The sequence below is a fragment of the Emys orbicularis genome, chromosome 19 (assembly GCF_028017835.1).
Source record: "Emys orbicularis isolate rEmyOrb1 chromosome 19, rEmyOrb1.hap1, whole genome shotgun sequence".
NCBI classification, from domain to species: domain Eukaryota; kingdom Metazoa; phylum Chordata; order Testudines; family Emydidae; genus Emys; species Emys orbicularis.
The window spans coordinates 19,918,069-19,940,053 of NC_088701.1; the positions used below are offsets into that span (position 1 = coordinate 19,918,069).

The 21,985-nt window shown below is 53.1% G+C and overlaps 1 protein-coding gene across 1 annotated transcript; it reads left to right on the forward strand.

Annotated features, from left to right (window-relative positions):
• The first annotated feature begins 2,164 nt into the window (after positions 1–2,164).
• Positions 2,165–14,127, forward strand: KRT8 (keratin 8). Its single transcript, XM_065419568.1, has 9 exons — positions 2,165–2,503; positions 5,740–5,948; positions 6,537–6,597; positions 6,689–6,784; positions 7,580–7,744; positions 9,568–9,693; positions 10,745–10,965; positions 12,790–12,845; positions 13,937–14,127. Exons 1-9 carry the CDS (start codon positions 2,165–2,167, stop codon positions 14,125–14,127), a joined length of 1,464 nt encoding a protein of 487 aa, XP_065275640.1.
• The last annotated feature ends 7,858 nt before the right edge of the window (positions 14,128–21,985 follow it).

Here is a 21,985-nt window from a genome sequence, read left to right on the forward strand (position 1 = left end):
TTTGGAGGGAAGGGGAGATGCAGGTGCGGGCATTCAGGGGGAGGGGGCAGCACGGGGGGTGGGGCCACAGCATGGGCACCTGTGGCCCCCCCACTTTTAGGGACCTTCTGCCTCTCCTGGTTCAAACCAGCAAGTGACACATGCCCCATGCTGCAGAGGAAGGTGAAACCACCCCCCTCCCTCTCTGCTAATCTGTCCTGAGGGAAAATTCCTTCCCACCCAACTGTGGAAATCACTTAGACCCTGAGCAGGTGGGCAAGACCCAGTCTGCCCTCACCCCTTTTTGGATGAATTTGCCCGACCTTGCAGGCATAAACCAGCCAGCATGTTGGAAAATGCCATAGAATCATAGAATATCAGGGTTGGAAGGGGCCTCAGGAGGTCATCTAGTCCAACCCCCTGCTCAAAGCAGGACCAATTCCCAACTAAATCATCCCAGCCAGGGCTTTGTCAAGCCTGACCTTAAAAACCTCTAAGGAAGGAGATTCTACCACCTCCCTAGGTAATCCATTCCAGTGCTTCACCACCCTCCTCGTGAAAAAGTTTTCCCTAATATCCCTTATCAGCATGTTGGAAAATGCCATGGCTTATCAGTCCTGGCTACAGCCGGTGGGGAATTTTCTGATGAAATGTTTTTTTTGCTGGAAAATGCAGATTAGTCAACCCTAAAACTTGGAACGGGAAAGGGTGGGTTTTGAGGAATTTCTCAACCTGAAAAATTCTGAAGAAAAAAAGGTTTGAAATGTCCCGCTTTGGCATTTTCCAAACCAAGAATTCTGCTTTGGAATGACTTGTTGTTTTGCAATGTAAGATAACTAGAATAATTTTGGTTATTATGAATGGAAAAGCTTTGAGAATTTTGAACAAGCTCAGTTGACCCAAACCAATTATTTTTTTTCCGGATTTTTGGTTCATGAAAATTCTCAGTATTTTGACTTTTTTCTCCTGAATTTGAGATGAGAAATTTTTTTACAATCTCATAAATTCTGATGAAAACTTTTCCCCACCCAGCTCTAGTCCTGACCGGCAACCCCAATGTCATTCCAGCCCAGGATCCCCCAAATCTGCCAGTAACCCCCAAGGCTGGCCTGAAGCACCTCGGCCAGGCCAGCCGTGCATAAGAGCTTACACAAGTCTGCAAGTGCACGTCTATCCTGCGTTGTCTGCTATGCATGTTGTGTCCATGGGTGGATATTTTTGCCGCTTGTGACAGTTCACCGCTGTTGCAACCACTGGGGGATATTTACCCCCTCAGAGCACGTCTATGTGACGTGGTGCTTCCAACGGCATCTGCACTACAGAGTATAGTTTACACTAGTGCTCCCAGTACTCCGTTTATTGGTGAAGTTGTAGTGATGGGGGGGGAGCATCAATTCCCTGTTGCGCAGAAGCCCTGAACCTCACGTGAAAAAGGACCTAGGATCTCAGGTACGGGCCGTTGCAAAACACCTCACTGTCTATCTCTCCTCTGCTTTTTTCTTTTCCTTTTATTTTCTGGGCACAAGCCTCAACTCGTGTGTCTTTGGCGGCTTCCTTAATGATGCGCAAGGTTCTGATGGTGTAAACCCGGAATAACTCCAGCCAAGCCACACAATAGCGGTGCTAGCCCATTGGGGGCCCTAAGCAGTAACAGTTTTTTTGGCCCCCCCAACACATAATAAAAAACTAATAGGGGGCCCCGTGGAGCTGCTTGGGGCCCTAAGTCTGCTTATGCCTAGTGCCAGCTCTGGGTTCACCCAGTATCACTGAGACCAGAAGCTGGCCGGATAGTTGCATTTCCTGCCCTCTCTGGGTGGATCCTGGGCCAGTTCTTGAGGCTGCTGCCCCCCTCTGGTATTTTTGCCAGGTGCTTCTCCAAACACAACAGCGATGGGACGCTTCTTGGAGCTGGGCCGGTGCATTTGATTGCCCCTCTCTGGCTTTGAAAGAGTTAACTAGGTGCGGCAGGGTGGAGGGAGCAGGTGTTGGCCTGGCTCTGTGGTAGCCCCGCCCCTCCAGCGGCCTGCAGCCAGTCAGTGCTCCAGGCATTGGATCCCCGCCCCCTGATGGCCCGGTATATAACTCTGCACACACCCCACTCAGCTCTCAGCCTCCAGAGCCTGTCCTTCAGCTGCTGTGCTCGCTCAACCAGTGTTTCCTGTCCTCCTCCACTAGCCTCTCCAAAATGTCTGTCTCAAGAACCCAAAAGACCTACAGGAGCACCAGCACTGTTGCCCCTCGCGCCTTCAGCAGCCGTTCCTACACGTCTGGCCCCGTGAGCCGCATCAGCACGAGCTCGTCCTACTCCAGCTATGGTGGGAGCAGGTACGGAGGAGGCAGCATGCGGGGACCGTCGACGGGCTACGGACTCGGCACCGGGGGCGGCATCACCGCCGTCAGCGTCAACCAGAACCTGTTGGCGCCTCTCAACCTGGAGATCGACCCTACCCTCCAGCACGTGCGGACGCAGGAGAAGGAGCAGATCAAGACCCTCAACAACAAATTCGCCTCCTTCATCGACAAGGTGAGTCCTGGCACCATCAGGGTAAAGCTGGTATCTGCAGAGCCGGGTTGGCAGGCAGAGAAGTGGGTGTGCTCCTTGGGGATGGGCAGAAGTCAACCAGACTTGCTCTGTTGCTGTAACACCTGTAGGCTGGAAGGAGACAGTCCGGATTCTGCTCTCAGTTACGCCCCATGCCACCCACGGTGACTCGAGTGGGGTGCGGGGGTGCGTGCAGTAAACATCTCGGGGTAACGTCTCTCCGCCATGTAGCATATAAGGGGAGCAGTGACCTGCTAGCCAATATCCCCGCAATCAGAGGGGAATCGGAACGGTTTTGTAGCCAGATCAGATCCCTCTGAGCCACTTCTGAGCCAAAGGCTCCTCCTACAGGTGCATGAGAACATGGAGAAAAATTTCCTCTGCTTGTCTTAGTTACAAAAATTTTTCAGTCACTGCACCACCTGGTGGGTTGGAAAAGCCCCTTTCCCGGAGGTGGGGGAGCGGAATGGAGTGAGAGACGCAAAGGTTCCCCATTGGGACACCTGCCAATCCAGGCCCCAGAGCGGCTGTCAGAGCGTTGGCATTGGAGAGCAGCTTTCGAGCTAAAGGGGAAGTTGCCTGCACGTGGGGAGAATGTGCCACCTTGCAAAGCACCCCTGCTAAAGGGCGTGGCTGGGGGGGGTTTCTCCATTGCTCTCAATGGGGGCTGCTGGGGGCTGAGGTCTAAAAGTGGGGGCTGATTCCAGGTGCCCAGCTTGGTGCCTGGTTTTCAGAGGGTGCCAGGCACGGGCAGCAGAGGGTCAGCACCTCTGAAAATCAGGCCCGAAAATGGAGGCACCCAAAATCTTGGGGCCTAACATACATCCAGCCGGGGAAAGTCCTGAGCTAGTGGAGCTGGGATGAGCCGGAAGGAACCCAGTGGCTTTTCCCCATCCTCATGCGCCTGTGATCCCAGCCTGGAAAAAGATGTATCCCCCTGCATGCGGTAAGGCCGAGAGGGGCTGCATCAAGACGTCTTCTCTCCTTCAGTATTTCCAAGGCCCTGGTATATGGCAGCAGCACAGTGGTCCCCACTTACAGGGGACAGGCGTTGACTCCCCCCCCCCCCCCCAATAGGCAACCTGCATCTGCTCCTGTTCCGCCCTCACCTGGGCTTTTGCTTCAGAGGCTGGCAAAAGAGCAGCTGGATCCTTTCTGCCCTTTTCCAGCATTGGGCTTAGAAAGCTGTTTTTTTTTTTTAAAATATCAGAGGGGTCGCTGTGTTGGTCTGTATCCACAAAACCGCGGAGTCCGGTGGCACCTTAAAGACTAACAGATTTTTTGGGGGCATAAGCTTTCGTTTTTTACCCACCAAAGCTTCTGCCCAAATAAATCTGTTAGTCTTTAAGGTGCCACCGGCTTCCTCGTTTTTAAACCACACACACACTGGCTGCCATCTGGAGGAAATGCTTAACTATAGGCAATGTAACAATCTAACCTGAAAGCCCCTCCCACCACGCCCATCACTGTTCTGGGGCACCTGGGTCGGGTCTGGATTTAAACAAACAGGTTTTATTGCCTGTTAGCAAAGGCCTGTGTTTACATCTCGGTTATCTAAGGCTGGGCCGTAGGCAGGAACAGCTGCCTCGCCCTGCACCTGCCCTTCAGGAGTCCAAGGGTCCTGGCCACTTCTCTGGCTCAAATCCTCTTGTGCCCCCTAGCCCAGATCATGTAGGACTGCAGAGAACTCCGGGCCAGGTGTGAAAAATCAGGACGGGGGCGGGGGGGTAATAGGTCCCTATATAAGACACAGCCTCAAATATCAGGACTGTCCCTATCAAATTGGGACATCTGGTCCCCCTATTACAGTGGGCCACCTGGTAATCTGTGACACTGGTGGCAATCCAGAGTAACTCCACCGGGCCCGATTCTTCTCCCTCTTACTAATTCGATGCCGTCGTTATGCGTTGTTACTCCTGGTTTCCACCGGCGTGGCCAGAGGGCTGCGTCATGCCCTTAGCCCGGCCACCTGCTACACGGGACAGCTTTTTGCACGTGCTCCAGCAGTGTCCAGTGGGGGCCGAATGCTTTGGCAAGTCTAACCCCATGTGCTAAATCAGGTGTCCCGCTGGTAAAACTCCCCTTGACTTCAGCAGCTCGAAGTCTACAAGTAAATGCTAAAGGCATTTGTAGGCCTGTGGGTTAAATACTGCAGCGCCTGTGTAATCCACTGGGGGGCGTATGTCCCCCCTCCCCACCCCAGTGCCCCGAAGGGTATGTGTTGTGACAGACCACTTAAGCAGCCTTGATTGTTTAGCTCAAGCCATGGCTGCTTGTCCTTTTGATCTCTGGACGTCCTCGGTTCGATCCCTCGTGTCCCCATTAAGATAGCAGCCTGCTCAAGAGAAACTCCGTTTGCGGTGAAGGGCAGTTACATCAGTGTCAATCCAGAGTGACTCCCCTTTGCCAGGCCTGTTTCTCGTTTACACTAAGGCTGCAGATGCAGATGAGGCCCAGCCTTTTTGATCATTTTACTTTCACTTTTCAAGAAAATAAATACCAAGGGCCAAATCCTTCCCCTCTGTTACATAAGTGTCAACCCAGAATGACTCCACTTATTTCCTTTGGCTTGTTTCTCGTTTACACTGAGGCTGCTTTACACCCCCAGAATAGGGAAAATGGGCCTTCGTGTAAATAAATCAGACACCATTTATTTAGGGCCAGATTCCGCTCTCTGTTATACTGGTGTAAATCCGGAGTCACTCCACTGAAGTTAATGGAGTGACGCTGGATTTACTTTGAGAGCAGAATTTGGCTCAACAGGGAAAACCACCCCTTCCGATACCTGGACTCCTCTCCCATTGAATTAAACGGTGCACACGTCCAAAGGCAGAATAAGTCTCTATGGCACCGAGTCACTTATACAAGGGGAACGCTGTTGCTTTCAGTGAAGCTACTTTGGATTTATGAGTGGAGGTGGGAGCAGAATCAGACTCGGTGCAGTTACTGTAGGCCTGGTTGTCTTCTCACTTACACCTGATTCTACCAGGGAACTCCATTGACTTGCTTGAGATACTCCTGATTCACACGTGAGAGGAGGCTCAGGACCTAGTGGGAGGGATGGCAGGTGATTTCCGGAGCATGAGTGGGAAGAAGCCATCCATGCCCAACAGGTTGTAACTCTCCCGGCAGGAGAGTCCTGCCTCCCACGTCCACAGCCACCGAGCTCTGCAGGTGTAATCAGCAGGGCTCTGCTTCCCTCCCCCTCCCCACACTAGGTCCGCTTCCTGGAGCAGCAGAACAAGATGCTGGAGACCAAGTGGGACCTGCTGCAGGGCCAGAAGACCACCCGCAGCAATATGAACAGCATGTTCGAGGCCTACATCAACAACCTGCGCCGGCAACTGGACGGCCTGGGCCAGGAGAAGCTGAAGTTGGAGGCTGAGCTGGGTAACATGCAGGGCCTGGTGGAGGACTTCAAGAATAAGTGAGTCCAACGGAGGCCAAAGCGGGGGGGGGGAGAGAGACGCCTTCCTGTTCCCTCCAAAGGGGGGTAGAAATCCCAGGCACACCGAGGTCTGGGGTCGCACCCCAATGTTCTAGCACAAGGAGGCTCTCGAAGGCTACACCCATTATCAGCCTGCTGCCTCCTTCAGGGCAGTCATTGGATCTGGCCAGGTTATCAACACCTGCCCAGCTTGTGTGCTCCTTGCTTCCCTGCACAGAGCCCTTCTCCCAGGGGTTGCGGGGGGAGGGGGAGATTCTCAGCTGCTCTTGGTGGGGGTGGGATGGGCATCATTGGGGGTTTTCCTCCATCATTTCACATATAAACCCCAATGCACAATCCCCCCCGCCCAGTGAGCACAGTTTCCCAAACCCATCCTGTCCTTTTGCCTTCCAGATCTGGAAGGTCATTGGTGGGTGCCTGGCTAGGGGTCTCCCTGCCTCCTGGCATCCCCTAGATGGGTCTATATCCCCCCCCCTCCCCCCCGATGATCACTACGCCTTCATAGCATCCATCAGAGAATGACTTCCCAGCCCTACCGCAGACCTGACCATTTCCCCCCTCCCGCAGGTATGAGGATGAAATCAATCACCGCACTGAGAAGGAGAATGAATTTGTCCTGCTTAAGAAGGTGAGTCCGCGCTGCTCCAGGGCTCGGCTGGGCGCCGCAGGCAGAGAGGGCCGGGGGTCTCTCTAATGGGGTCCGTGCTCTCTTCCTGCAGGATGTGGACGAGGCCTACATGAACAAGGTGGAGCTGGAGTCCCGGCTGGAAAGCCTGACTGACGAGATCAACTTCCTGAGGCAGCTGTATGACGAGGTCTGTGATGTCTCCCTTTGGCTCAGTCCTGTAGCCCTGGCCCTTTAAATTCCTCCCTGACCTGCCGGGGGAATCCCATTGAAGAACACTGAGTTCCTGCAAAGACAAGTGTCTTCTTGCAGGAGACAAGGGATTTTTAAAGGGCTGGGACTATTTGCACATAGGGTGCATGGTGACACCCCCCTTCTCCCCTCCCCGGATAGCCACGCCATCAATCCTACAGCATCTGCTGCTGTCCCCTGGCCCTTTGAGGTTGGTGAGTGGAAGGAGGGGGATCTCAGCCAACACCAGCCCCAGTGGATTCAGTGGCTGGATCAGTCTGGGATAGGGTTACCATTGGTCCTCGAATCTCCATCCGGGGGGATTTTTGAAATCTGAACGAATGTCCGTGTTTTGGTATTGTCACCCTTACTTCTGCGTTGCCTTCAGAGCTGGGCCGCTGGAGAGCGGCGGCTGCTGGCCGGGAGCCCAGCTCCGAAGGCAGCGCCGCCGCCAGCAGCAGCACTGATGTGAGGATGGCATGGGATGGTATTGCCACCCTTATGTCTGCGCTGCTGCTGGCGGCGGCGCTGCCTTCAGAGCTGGGAGATCACTGGCGGCTGAGGTACCCCACCCCATTCCTCCTCCAGCTCCCCCTCCCTTCAGCAATGTCTTCTATTTGGGAACTTGAAATCTGGTAACCCTAGTCTGGGAAAGCAGCCAACAGCAAGGCATTGGGAATGCTGGTGGGTGCACCGAGTTCTCCATGCTCCATGGTGACAGATGATCCTTATGCTTCCACCCCGCCGCACCCAGGAGCTGCGTGAGCTGCAGTCCCAGGTCTCTGACACCTCTGTGGTCCTGACCATGGACAACAACCGCAAGCTGGACCTGGACGGCATCATCGCAGAGGTTAGAGCGCAGTACGAGGAGATGGCCAACAGGAGCCGGGCGGAGGCTGAGACCATGTATAAGACCAAGGTGAGTTGTCCGTCTGTCCCCGGAGCTGCTGGGGATGCAGCCAGCCTGGTCTCTGAGCTGACGTGGGTGGGTCAGGGCGTGTGGCACTGCCCATGGGAACGTCCGCTAGGTGGCAGCTGTCCCATTCCTTCCCTCCAGCTGGTGAGCTGAGCATTACAGAAGCCTTCCTTAGCAGGCATTGCATATGCATGCGTCATTCTCAAATGCAGCGTGACTCACTGTCCCCCTCTAGTGGCTGGAGTCACAGTTCAGGGCAACTGCACCTGTGCTCCCCTTCTGTGGCCCAGCAAGGACACCCACTCTTAAGCTCCCGGCTCCTCAGCCGTCACCTCTTTTGGGCGGAGAACCGCGTCTCTCTCCCTCCTGACTGGGGTTCTCCAAGGCTGTCCAGGCCCCTGCCTACACTCATAACACTTCCCATGTCTCCCCCCTAGGAGAAGTTACAGCCAATCCCCCAATAATACATCAACTTTGCACTTAATACAATGGACTCCAAAGAGACTTAGAATCAACGGAATAAAGTTTTTCAAGGCTATTACAGGGGATTGCCATATCTGCCACAGCTGGGGCACATGTTCCGCAAGGAACCCCTGTCTGTTCTTCCTGCATACCCTAGGCCACAGCACTTCCCCGCATGGAGCCTGCTACAGCCTTGGCTTCATAGACCTACCGTTTCTCAAATGGGGCACAAACAACCTAACGCTGAAATCTGAGGCTGTAGAACAGAGGTGGGCAAACTGGCGGCCACATCTGGCCCGTGGGACCCTCCTGCCTGGCCCCTGAGCTCCTGGCCTGGAGGCTCGCCCCCGGCCCCTCCCCCACTGTTCCCCCTCTGCCGCCGGCGCAATGCTCTGAGTGACAAGCCAGGAACTGGAGCCAGGTCTCCCGAGTCAGTGCCCTACCCATTGGACCATACTTCCCTTCCCTTTGGTTGTCGCAGGTGGAAGCCTCACTCCTAAGGGTGAGCTTTAGTGCAAGCAGGAACGGCGAGTGCTTCCCACACGCCGGCCGTGCCTGCCATGCTCTCCTGGCAGTCCAGCCTTGGGCTCCCACGCAGCTCATGCATCATTCCAATCCAGACCGGAAACACCCCATTGCTAGACCTGTCCCGAGCTCCCAATCCGCCCGACCTGCAGGACCTGCGCTGTTCCACCCCGGAGCAGCTGTCTCTAATCCTGCGGTGGTTTTGCAATGTGCACTCTGAGACTTTGCACAGAGAGATTCCACACTGGTTCCTCCGCCCCTGGAAGCCGGGACGACACCCTTAGCTGCAGCGCTGACTGCAATTTGCATAGCATTATGCACAGGGCTTTCTAAGCAGCAATATTACGTGGTTTTCATTCTGATTTCCTTCTGGCTTCCCTTCCCGACACGTGGAATTTAATCCAGCCTTGCAAAATCCCACGTCCTCCTGGGGAGGAGGATTTGACTGAAGGGGAAATGAAATGCCACCAGTCTCTTCATTTGCAAGCTCTGAGCCAGGCCTGGTGAATTTTCCTGGCAAATTTGCAAGGCTGATTAAAGCTGTTAAAAATGGAGCCTTCCAGAGCAGGGACAATTGTGACCGGACTCCTGGTTTATACGGTTTCCCTGGTGGTAAAGAGCCAGGATTCAGCTGTAATGATTATAAGGGGATTCCTTTATTGAGGCTGCTGGACACGGACTAACCTTGGGAGTCTCTCTAGCTCCCAGCCTGGGCTGCCATCTGTCCCCATACAGGATCTCCCCAAATCCTGGCCTGGATCCTGCACTCCCGGAAGGAGGACAGCTGATGACACTGCGCGCTCTGTTCTCAATTCCTTGTCTCTCTCCTTCCCACGCAGTACGAGGAGATCCAGGCGGTGGCGGGGAAGCACGGGGACGACCTCCGTAGCACCAAGACCGAGATCAACGAGCTCAACAGGATGATCCACCGGCTACAGTCGGAGATCGATGCCCTGAAAGGCCAGGTGAGAGAAACAACCGCTGACTTCTCCAGAATTGCACCAGACCCTTCGTTCCTCCTCCTGCAGTTATTTGGGGGCCTGGTGCCTGCGCCGGAGACCTGGGGAAAGGATTCCCTCTTACCATTCTTAGCTTGCCAGTCTACAGATCCCTCTCAATCCACCTTGTAGATCTTGGTTTATAACTGCAGATGTGGGGTAACACCGCCCCATTCTCTAGTGTAGATGGGAAATTCCCCATGTGCTCCCCAACCGTGAGCAGCACAACTGTGGTTTGAGGGCATGGTTAATATCTGTCTCTGGGCCAGTTTTTCAGCGGACGTAACCAATACAGCACCACAGAAGTCCAGCTGTCTCTGCCTGTTTACCTCAGCTGCTGATCTGGCTTTTCTTTCTCCTTAATCTCACCGACTCTTGTCTCTGTAATCGCTCTCTGGGGAGTCAATTTCTCGCTCTCCCTAGTTTCTTTCGCAGCTCTCGGGACTTCAGCAGCTAAGCACCTCACCAGTCCCACACGTCGGCCTGCACTGCAGAATGGAGCGGCGCTTAGAAACAGGATCAGGGGGCGTGTGTTGTGACGGTGACATGCTTGCAGCCCTGGTGTAGACAGGAACCCGCTTCCCTTTCTTCCGGAGGGATTTTCACTTCTTTGCTCCCCAGTGTCCTTTGGAGAAGCCTGTATGATGGGAGAAAGGAAAATCTGAACAGGATGCAAGAGCTCAGGGCTGGTCTATATTTTCCACCCGATGGTGCAAACTATCTGCCATGGTTGCAAAGCAGGGCATGGACCCACATAGCTTCCTCTGGTTTGAAATGGGAGCAAACTGCCCAGTTGCAAGCCGCCGCTTTGCCTGGGTGCAGTGCGTTTACACTGGAAGTTTGCATTGGGGCAGCAACATCGGTGCTAAAATTTAGACCAGCCCTTAGTGTGTTGGCTTTATAACGCCGCAGCAGATATCTCCAGGGAGCTTCACCCTCCTCCTCCGATAAGGATACTGGGAGAGGCCCCTGTTCTGGGAGAAACCATCTAATGCTTCCCCCTGCCTCCACCCCTCAGCGTGCCAACTTGGAAGCAGCCATTACTGAGGCCGAGGAGCGCGGTGAGATGGCCATCAAAGATGCCAGTGCCAAGCTGGCCGAGCTGGAGGGTGCCCTGCAGAGAGCCAAGCAGGACATGGCCCGCCAGCTGCGGGAGTACCAGGAGCTGATGAACGTCAAGCTGGCGCTGGATATCGAGATCGCCACCTACAGGAAGCTGCTGGAAGGAGAGGAGAGCAGGTGGGTGTGGGAGGCCGGCATCATGTGTCACGATTGGATGGCTTCTCCCCCTCTCCAGAGGGAGGACCAATGAGAGAGCGGAGGACAATAGACCAGCCCCGGGGCTGGAACTTGGCTCCAATGTGGTGCACCTCTGTCTCGGAGCAAGGTCTGTAGATTAACCCCTTGCTGACTTCTGAGTCCATCAGGATTTGGGTGATGCCGTGATTTTATAGGGACAGTCCCGATATTCGGGGCTTTGTCTTATATGGGCGCCCATTGCCCCCCACCCCGTCCCGATTTTTCGCACTTGCTCTCTGGTCACCCTAATCAGGATGTCCTGCTAGCGCCACCCTCAGTAGTGCCCACAACATGCTGGGTGCAAATTGGACTGCTGGTCCTAGGAGGGGTTGCTGGCCCTTTAAGGGGCTTGCACTGTACATCCACCATCACTACAGCCTCACATCAGTCCTCGGTTTTTCAGGGTAACTCCCGCGAATAATCCGTAATTGACTGACAGGCCGACGGAGCTTAGTTATGTGGGCTGCGGGCCCGTTAATTGGGCTCTTGCCGTCACATGTTCGTCTGTCTAGCGCATCCATTGGTGCGAATGTCTTGCAGACGTCCCATCGATGATGGTGTCTGCACGCGGATGCGGAGTCAGCCAAGGCAGTGTCAGCCGCTGTGTGAGGACGAGGGGGGAGGAAGCTGGGGGGGAGGGGGGGCCCAGGCGCAGAGTGGCTGGGATGTAACTCGTCTCCCAGCAGCGAGTTAGCGCAGTGCAGCCAGGGGGCCGTGAACTCTGAGATGCAGCAGGGGCAGTGTTGCCCAATGTGGGGATGATCAAACCATTTCCATGCACTCACCCGCTTTCCCATACTGGGCTACCCCACCCCAGGGCCGTGCCTAGCCATTTTGGTGCCCTATGCAGCCCCAGGCCTCCGTGGGGGGGGCTGTGTGAGGCCCCAGGCCTCTGCGGGGGGTGGGATGGGGATGTAGGGGGGAAGCCCGCTCCACTCCCCTGGCTCCCAGCCTTGGGGGGCAGGGGGAAACCATCCCCCAGCACTCGCCAGTGGCGCGGCTGGGAGCCAGGGGAGCAGAGCAGGCTGGGGTGAGTGCAGGCCCGACCCCTGCAGCAGTGCTCAGGGGAATGGGGGCGGGGCTGAGGCGGAGCAGGGGTGGGAAGAGGCGGGGCTGCAGCAGAGCAGGGGCAGGGGCCGTGGCCATGGCGAAGAGGCAGAGCAGGGCCTGGAGCAGGACGCAGCTGCGTAGGGCACCAGGAAATGCGTATGGGTAAGGACGGCCCTGCCCTGCCCTGCCCTGCCCCTCCCCTCATCCCACTTAGCAATATGGAAAGGGCAGGCTGGTCACGACCCCCTGACATCTGTTTGCAGCGCAGTCCCCTGCTTGAGACCCCCTTGTCTCGATGGCCAGGAACGCCTGGGTTTTAGTCCTGCCTTTGCGGACTCACTGGCTGGCCTCAGCTGGGTCAGTGACTAATCACTACCCTTGCTTTGCAGATATTAGTAACAAACCCTCTCCGCTTAGGGCTTCACTCTTGTAAATTTCTGGCAGGCCACAGATGCTCAGAAGTTCCCAGAGGCAGCCGGGATAGAACCCAGATCCTTCTGCTTCAAAAGTAACAGGCCCTTATCAATACAGCTAAAGGAGAATCTCTGCTGTTAGCAGTATTGGGTCTATGACACACGGATGAGCAGTTCTGATGCCATGTTGGCAGTGGCTTACACGTTCCACGCAGCCCTAATTTTGTCCTTCTCTGTGCCCCATCCCTGTTCGACATTGTCCGGGCACTGATAACTCATATCCCTCTCTTCTGCTTGGCAGGCTGGAGTCTGGGATGCAAAGCATGAGCATTCAGACCAAGACGACCGGCTATTCAGGTAAATGCGTTTCATTTGGGGGCGGGGGTGGGTAATGTGGGGCAGCAGGGAAGCACTCCGAGCTGGGGCAGAATCCCCCCCCCCCGTGGTGAGAATGGACTCTGCTACTCAGCGGGAGTTTGACACATGTTGGGAGAGCAGAACCACAGAGCCAGGGTCGTGGCTTGGGGAGAAGAAATTGGCCCCTTACAACTCACTGAGGGCCCTAATTCTCACTGACTTCAGCGGGAGCTGAGGGCACTCAGCACCTTGAAGAACTGGGCCTGGTTCCCCATGGTCGCTCAGTCTTACCGGCACCGAACCAGATACGTTGGGGAGTGATTCTTTCTCTGCAGCAATGGGGATATGTAGCGGGGAAGGGGCAGACAGAATGTGCCTAAGCCCCAGCAGTGGGATGGTTCCTAATGCCAGGAGCTTCTTTTTCCAAGGTTGAGCTCCTGACCTAGAAGATGAGGGAAGGAAGCATTGCAGGGTTAGATGCTCTGTAATCATAGAATATCAGGGTTGGAAGGGACCTCAGGAGGTCATCTAGTCCAATCCCCTGCTCAAAGCAGGACCAATCCCCAACTATTTTTTTTTTGCCCCAGATCCCTAGCTGGCCCCCTCAACTCACAACCCTGGGTTTAGCAAGCCAGTGCTCAAACCACTGAGCTATCCCTCCCCCCATCCTCTTCTGCTTTTATAATGGGGTGTTGGCTAGAGGCTGACCCATCCTGCCCACGCTCTGTCTCTCCGCCCTCGGGGGAATCCAGTTAGTGATTCAGGACCACTCCATCCTGGCAGCACCTAGCCCAAGATCTAGCCTTTCGCCTGCGGTGTGATGTCCTCCCCGGCTTGGTTCTGAAGCGCAGAGCTGCCTAGCTGACTCAACTGTAGGAGAGCTCTGGGCCAGGTTTTATAGCAGAGACCTTCCAGGGTCTCTGCTATAGCTGTTGCCTTCCAGGGTCTGCAGCGCTTCAGTCCTTGGCTGACTCGCAGGCCCACAGAATGTGGGTTGAGCCATCCATGCGGTCAGCATTGCCCTTGGTTGCGGAGTCACCTGCACATCCTGCGTGGTCTTACTGGTCTTCTGTCTCTCTCCTCCCCTCCAGGTGGGCTTGGCAGTGCATATGGTGGTTACGGGGGAGGGTACAGCAGCTCCTACTCGGGTGGCAGCTACTCCCTGAAATCCCCCACACTGGAGAGCTCGCCTCTCGCCAGGTCGAAGGCCATCGTGATCAAGAAAATCGAGACCAGGGATGGGAGACTGGTGTCTGAGACCTCAGACGTCGTGTCCAACTGAGCAGCCACCGGATGAGCCTCCACAGCTTAAAAGTGCCTTAAGCGATGAGCCTTTCCTGATCAGCTGGGCCACTAGGACTCTGGGGGAGACTGGGGCAAGGGCTGGCACCCAGAATCCCCCACCCCAAACCCAGCAGCATTTGCAAATTCTCTTGTGATAATGGATGAGTCGTCTGATGCCCCAGGTGCTCCCCCTGCCTGTCCCTCTCCTCCTTCAGGCATGTGGAGGAGGCACTGAGAATCCACCTATTAGAGTCCAGATGGCCAGGTTTCCATCCCTTGGTCCTTTCTCTTTCCTGGCTGCTCCATCCAGCACTGTCTCAGCTTGGAGGACTAGCTCAGGCCTGGACCGAGCATTTCAATCGGTGTCGCCCACAGCTCTTGAGCTGTCTTCTCACAGATGCAGAGAGTCACAAATGCGCCCCGTGGCGTGGCCCTCGTGTGGTGCGGCCAGAATGCCAACAACGTGGCATCATGACGTCCCCGCGGCATGATGCCAGCCTCGCTGCCCCGGGATTAGAGCCTAGGGGAATTGGTCTGGGTCCCAATACCCCCAGGCTCTGAGGTTGTTGGAAAATGGGGTCTTGGTTATTACAAAAGGCCTCAATCTCTTTTATGGCAGTGGTTCCCAAACTGGGGTGTGCCCCCCCAGGGGAGTGCAGAGGAATATTCGGGGTGGTGGTGTGGCAAGGCCTGAGCCCATCCCAGCCCCACAGGGGGTGGGGAGGAAGCGCCACCCAGCCCCGTTCTGCCCCCAGCTCCATTCCGGCCCTGCCCCCGGCTGCAGTTCTGGCCTTGGCCCCCAACTGTGGCCCCGCTCCTGGCCACAGCCCCCGACCGCAGCCTCACTCCTGGATACAGCTCCCGGGGGTTGTAAACCAAGTAAGGAACGTGGGGGTGTGACCAAAAAAGTTTGGGGACCGGTGTCGTATGGCCACATGATGCCAGGACCTTAACTGTCAGTCCACTGCTTTGTGGCTCTCTTCATTGCTGTGACATGAGCTCTCCTTGTGGCTGGGAGGGAGGAAAAGGGTGTTTTTCCCCTCCCAGCTATCTGGGGGAGGTGATGGGTGGGGGAAGTTGCCAGTTCTGTTCCCAGTGGGTCAGGTTGGGCATCTCCGGTTCAATGCTTTGTCAGCACAACTGTGAGCAAATCTTTTTGATGGTGGAACTAAAGCATTGCGGCCAACTCTGTGAAATGTGTGATTCTTTCTTTCTCTCCCACCCCCTCCACTGCCTTGTGTGCAGGGGGGTGGGTGTTGACTGTAAGCGACATTATCTCTCTTTCCTTCTTCTGCAGTACAATGTTCAGTTGATAGAGATTGAAGCTGTGTTGGCCCTTCCTTCTCTCATTCCCCTCCCCACGGAGGGTCGTACCTTCTCCATTTTCTCAATAAAGCTGTTACTGATAATGGTGGTGTCTGTCTTGTGTCCTGTGCTAACTTTTGCTGAGAGATGCCTGCGTTTTGTTCTCCCAGTGATACGGAATCAGTCCTTGTCTTCCTTTTGCCTGACTGCAGTAAGACCAAAAGAGGCACTAAACATTTTTCTGATTCTTTGAAACTGAAGCTTGCCTGGTGAATGCATCAATATGGACGCATTTTTTTTTTTAGAATCAAATTGAAAAAGAATTGAAAAATGTTTAAAATGTCAAAACCCTTTGATTTTGGGGCTTGAACTGGTTTTCCATTTGAAATTTTAGTCTTTTAGTTTAGTTTTTTTTTTTTTTTTTTTTTTTTTAAGGTCACAAAACATTTTGAAAGTATCAAAGCAAAATGTTTCAATTGACTCGAACTAAACATTTTCAGATTGCCGGATCATGAACATTTTCAAGATTTTTTGACTTTTTGTCCCAATTCAGGATGGGGGAAATTTTCTGAACTCTTGAAAATCTCACGGAAGAGGAAACCTGTTTCCAGCTCTCCCCATTGTGCTAGGTGCTGTACAAACCCAGAATAAAGAGCTGTCCCTTGAGCCAAAAAGCTTATAGTCTAAGGGGATGTCTACACTACGAAATTAGGTCGAATTTATTGAAGTCGACATTTAGACTCTGATTTTACAAAGTTGATGCTGCATGTCCCCACTATAGAATATTAGGGTTGGAAGAGACCTCAAGAGGTCATCTAGTCCAACCCCCTGTTCAAAGCAGGACCAACCCCAACTAAATTATCCCAGCCAGGGCTTTGTCAAGCTGGGCCTTAAAAACCTCTAAGGAAGGAGATTCCACCACCTCCCTAGGTAACCCATTCCAGTGCTTCACCACCCTCCTGGTGAAATAGTGTTTTCTAATATGCAACCTAGACCTCCCCCACTGCAACTTGAGACCATCACTCCTTGTTCTGTCATCTGCCACCACTGAGAACAGTCTAGATCCATCCTCTTTGGAACCCCCCTTCAGGTAGTTGAAAGCTGCTATCAAATCCCCCCTCACTCTTCTCTTCTGCACATTCCGTCGGCTGCGCGCATCCTCAGTACCATGGCTAGCATCGCCTCACGGAGCGATGCACTGTGGGCAGCTATCCCGCAGTTCCTGCTGCTGATTGGAATTCTGGGTTAGGCTCCCAATGCTTGATGGGACAAAAACATTTTCATGGGTTGTTTTGGGTACATGTTGTCCTCCTCCCATGATGCACTTGCCCCCTCTCTCCTTCCCTGAAAGCAACGGCAAACAATCATTTTCATGCTTAAGCCTGGGTTACCCGTGCAGACGCCATAGCACGGCAAGCTTGGATCCCGCTCAGCTGTACACTGTTGTGAGCGTCGCAAACACCTCGTGCATTGTCCTGCGGTATTTGCGGAGCCTAGCCAGGAGCCGCTGCATGGAACAATGTAATGCCACGCAAATAGCCGTGCTGGAAGCCATGGAATGGAGCAATTTGCACATGCTGGTGGCGGCAGCCGGGCTTGTTGACACGGTGGAACGCTGCTTCTGGGCCCGGGAAACAAGCACAGACTGGTGCGACCACATCGTTATGTAGGTATGGGATGAGGAGCAGTGGCTGCATAACTTTTGAATGCGTAAGGCCACTTTCATAGAACTTTGTGAATTGCTTTCCCCAGCCCTGAAGCGCAGAAATACCAAAATGAGACCTGCTCTGACAGTTGAGAAGTGAGTGGCGGCAGCCCTGTGGAAGTTTGCAACGCCAGATTGCTACCGGTCAGTTGGGAATCACTTTGGAGTGGGTAAATCTACCGTGGGGGCTGCTGTGATCCAAGTAGCCAGGGCAGTCAATTCACTTCTGCTAAGAAGGGTAGTGATGCTGGGAAATGTGCAGGACATAGTGAATGGCTTTGCCATGAGGGGGTTCCCTAACTGATTTAGTTGGGGTTGGTCCTGCTTTGAGCAGGGGGTTGGACTAGATGACCTCCTGAGGTCCCTTCCAACCTTGATATTCTATGATTCTGTGAACTGTGGTGGGGCAATAGAGATGTGCGTTCCATTTATCTTGGCACCAGACCACCTTGCCAAAGAGTACATAAACTGCAAGGGGTACTTCTCAATGGTGTTTCAAGCACTAGTGGATCACAAGAGCTGTTTCACCAACTAAATGGATTCTTTGCTTCAGTCTTCACGGCTGAGGATGTTAGGGAGATTCCCAAACCTGAGCTGGCTTTTGTAGGTGACAAATCTGAGGAACTGTCACAGATTGAAGTATCACTAGAGGAGGTTTTGGAATTAATTGATAAACTCAACATTAACAAGTCACCGGGACCAGATGGCATTCACCCAAGAGTTCTGAAAGAACTCAAATGTGAAGTTGCGGAACTATTAACTAAGGTTTGTAACCTGTCCTTTAAATCGGCTTCGGTACCCAATGACTGGAAGTTAGCTAATGTAACGCCAATATTTAAAAAGGGCTCTAGAGGTGATCCCGGCAATTACAGACCGGTAAGTCTAACGTCGGTACCGGGCAAATTAGTTGAAACAATAGTAAAGAACAAAATTGTCAGACACATAGAAAAACATAAACTCTTGAGCAATAGTCAACATGGTTTCTGTAAAGGGAAATCGTGTCTTACTAATCTATTAGAGTTCTTTGAAGGGGTCAACAAACATGTGGACAAGGGGGATCCAGTGGACATAGTGTACTTAGATTTCCAGAAAGCCTTTGACAAGGTCCCTCACCAAAGGCTCTTACGTAAATTAAGCTGTCATGGGATAAAAGGGAAGGTCCTTTCATGGATTGAGAACTGGTTAAAGGACAGGGAACAAAGGGTAGGAATTAATTGTAAATTCTCAGAATGGAGAGGGGTAACTAGTGGTGTTCCCCAAGGGTCAGTCCTAGGACCTATCCTATTCAATTTATTCATAAATGATCTGGAGAAAGGGGTAAACAGTGAGGTGGCAAAGTTTGCAGATGATACTAAACTACTCAAGATAGTTAAGACCAAAGCAGATTGTGAAGAACTTCAAAAAGATCTCACAAAACTAAATGATTGGGCAACAAAATGGCAAATGAAATTTAATGTGGATAAATGTAAAGTAATGCACATTGGAAAAAATAACCCCAACTATACATACAACATGATGGGGGCTAATTTAGCTACAACGAGTCAGGAAAAAGATCTTGGCGTCATCGTGGATAGTTCTCTAAAGATGTCCACGCAGTGTGCAGAGGCGGTCAAAAAAGCAAACAGGATGTTAGGAATCATTAAAAAGGGGATAGAGAATAAGACTGAGAATATATTATTGCCCTTATATAAATCCATGGTTCGCCCACATCTCGAATACTGTGTACAGATGTGGTCTCCTCACCTCAAAAAAGATATTCTAGCACTAGAAAAGGTTCAGAAAAGAGCAACTAAAATGATTAAGGGTTTAGAGAGGGTCCCATATGAGGAAAGATTAAAGAGGCTAGGACTCTTCAGTTTGGAAAAGAGGAGACTAAGGGGGGACATGATAGAGGTATATAAAATCATGAGTGATGTTGAGAAAGTGGATAAGGAAAAGTTATTTACTTATTCCCATAATACAAGAACTAGGGGTCACCAAAAGAAATTAATAGGCAGCAGGTTTAAAACAAATAAAAGGAAGTTCTTCTTCACGCAGCGCACAGTCAACTTGTGGAACTCCTTACCTGAGGAGGTTGTGAAGGCTAGGACTATAACAATGTTTAAAAGGGGACTGGATAAATTCATGGTGGCTAAGTCCATAAATGGCTATTAGCCAGGATGGGTAAGAATGGTGTCCCTAGCCTCTGTTCGTCAGAGGATGGAGATGGATGGCAGGAGAGAGATCACTTGATCATTGCCTGTTAGGTTCACTCCCTCTGGGGCACCTGGCATTGGCCACTGTCGGTAGACAGATACTGGGCTAGATGGACCTTTGGTCTGACCTAGTACGGCCTTTCTTATGTTCTTATGTTCTTATCAACATGGGATGGTCGGGAAAGGTTCATGACACGCACATCTTTAGGAATTCCTGTCTCTTCAGAAAGCTGCAAGAAGGAACTGGAAAATTACCACTGGTGATTTTGAAATACCAATAGTTATCCTTGGAGATCCAGTCTATCCCTTGCTCCCGTGGCTCATGAAGCCGTACACAGGCAGCCTGGACAGCAGTAAGGAGCAGTTCAACCATAGGCTGAGCAAGTGCAGAATGGTGGTAGAATGTCCCTTTGGACATTTAAAGGGGCGCTGGCAGTTTACTCACTAGGTTAGACCTCAGCGAAAACAATATTCCCATTGTTGCTGCTTGCTGTGTGCTCCATAATACCTGTGAAAGTAAGGGGGGAAAGTTTCTGGCAGGGTGTGGGGGTTGAGGCAGGTTACCTGGCTGCCAATTATGAGCAGCCAGACCTCAAGGCACACTGCGTCTCCCAGAGGCTTTGAAAACCAGTTTCATGAAAACCAGTTTCACTGATGTGTCAGTTCTGTGTATGTTCCTTACCAAGCTGCCCCCTTTTTTGCATGTACTATCCTGTAAACTAACCCTCCCCCAACCACAATGTGCACAGTGAATAAAGAGCCTCTTGTCCTCAATTCATGCATTTTTATTATGCTCACATACACTGAACAGAGACAGCGATGAATAGCAAAGATAACCCGGGTCTAAGGGCCTGATAACACTGGGCGGGAGGGGCAAGGACACGTAGCTTATTACAATTGCACTGTCTAGCAGTTGTGGGAATGAGAGCCTTCTGCTCCATGAACCATCCCCTGGAGTTGAGTTCAAGGGATAATGGAGCTCTCCCCCCGCATTCTAGGACGTCTGGGAGAGGAGGATGTGGAACTTGGTGAGGAGGGCAGCTGGTTCATCATTGGGTGCAGCAGGACTCTAAGGTCTAGCTGCTTGCTCCCCCATAAGCCGCAACATCTCTTGCGTGTTACGCCCTTGTCCCCTGCATGCTTTCCTGCCCTCGTGGTCGGTGCGCATGCTCTCCAACAGTGTAAGCCTCCATGCATTCAGCTGGGCCCTGTCAGCCTCGGAGGAACGCATCAAATCACAGAACATGTCTTCCCTGGTCCGCTTTTTTCGCCTTCTAAGCTGGGACAGCCTTTGTGCTGGTGTGCAGGGAGCACCCACAGACAAGGTTGCTGCTGCAAGGAAAAAGAAATCACAAGGGTAGCCTTACAGAACATACATTGTTGAAAACAGAAGGTTAACGCTTGGAATGAATGAAACACTTCACAGCAGTAAATACATTCCCGGAGGTACACGGCCACATTTTGTCTTCTAAAAGAAGCGCCTACCGGTAAGGTACAACGCACGGCAGAGCACTGGGCAGCAGATTTCGGTTTGCAGGCAGGCATGGTAAGCACACAAGAAAGGGTAGGAGGTGTCAGGGGACACCCCGGGGACATTTTTCTGGTGAGGAAGCTCTTGACACATAAACAGACTTTTCCGGGGAGCATCCTTTGGATAGCTGGACCGGCCACCATTGTATTCCAATTGTTTACCTCAGATTAAACATTAAACACAATTGCATTTAACCCCTGTAGTGTGATTACAAGTGTGCACTCACCAGAGGTGCCTTTCCCGCCATCACAGTCCCGCAACAATAGGTCCTGGGAGGGGACTGGCTCCAGAGTTAGGGAAAGGTCCTAGCTGTCGGGAAGAATGGATCCTCCGCTTGCCTGCAGTGCATTCTCCTCCTCCTCTTCCTCATCAACAATGTCCTCCTCATTGCCTGAGGCCGCCTGGGGCCCCTGGGAGGTATCCACGGAGAGTGTTGGGGTACTGGTGGGGTCCCCGCCTAGAATCGCATGCAGCTGCTCATAGAAGCAGCATGTCTGTGGCACTGGCTCAGAACCAGAGCGACTGTTCGTCTCCCTTGTCTTCTGGTACGCTTGCCTGAGCTCCTTTATTTTCACGCGGCGCTGCTGTGTGTTCCTGGGGTAGCCTTTTGTCCCCAATGCCCTGTGTGATTTTGGCATAGATGTCAGCGTTGCCTCTGCTGGTTCGGAGCTCTGCCCGCACAGACTCTTCTCCCCACACAGCGATCAGATCCAGTGTCTCCTGGAGCGCGTTTGCGGCCCCGGGCAGGCACGGCCAGCTGTGCTGGCGAGTTCTCCACGCTGATCAAACAGGAAATGAAATCCAAACGTTCCTGGGGCTTTCCCTGTGCACCTGGCTGAAGTGCAGTGGAGTCAGAGATGAAAGTCAGCTGGTCCGGTATGGCGTACCGGCAAGAGCCAGTACGCCGTGCCGGACTGGATTGGCTTCCGCGGCGGTGATTTAAAGGGCCCAGGGCTCCAGCCGCTGCGGGGAGCCCTGGGCCCTTTAAATCCCCGCCAGAGCTCCGGCAGCCGGGCTCCTGCGGTGATTTAAAGGGCCCGGAGCCCCGGGCCCTTTAATTCCCCCCTGAGCCCTGGGGCTCCCAGCAGCCTCTGCAGCTGGTAGCTCTGGGGTGATTTAA

Excerpts from the sequence above, each read along its gene's own strand:
- KRT8 (XM_065419568.1), top strand. The coding sequence starts at position 2,165 with ATGTCTGTCTCAAGAACCCAAAAGACCTACAGGAGCACCAGCACTGTT. Across the intron at positions 5,949-6,536 it reads GTGGAGGACTTCAAGAATAA|GTATGAGGATGAAATCAATC; the intron begins GTGAGTCCAACG and ends CCCCTCCCGCAG. Across the intron at positions 10,966-12,789 it reads CTGGAAGGAGAGGAGAGCAG|GCTGGAGTCTGGGATGCAAA; the intron begins GTGGGTGTGGGA and ends TCTGCTTGGCAG.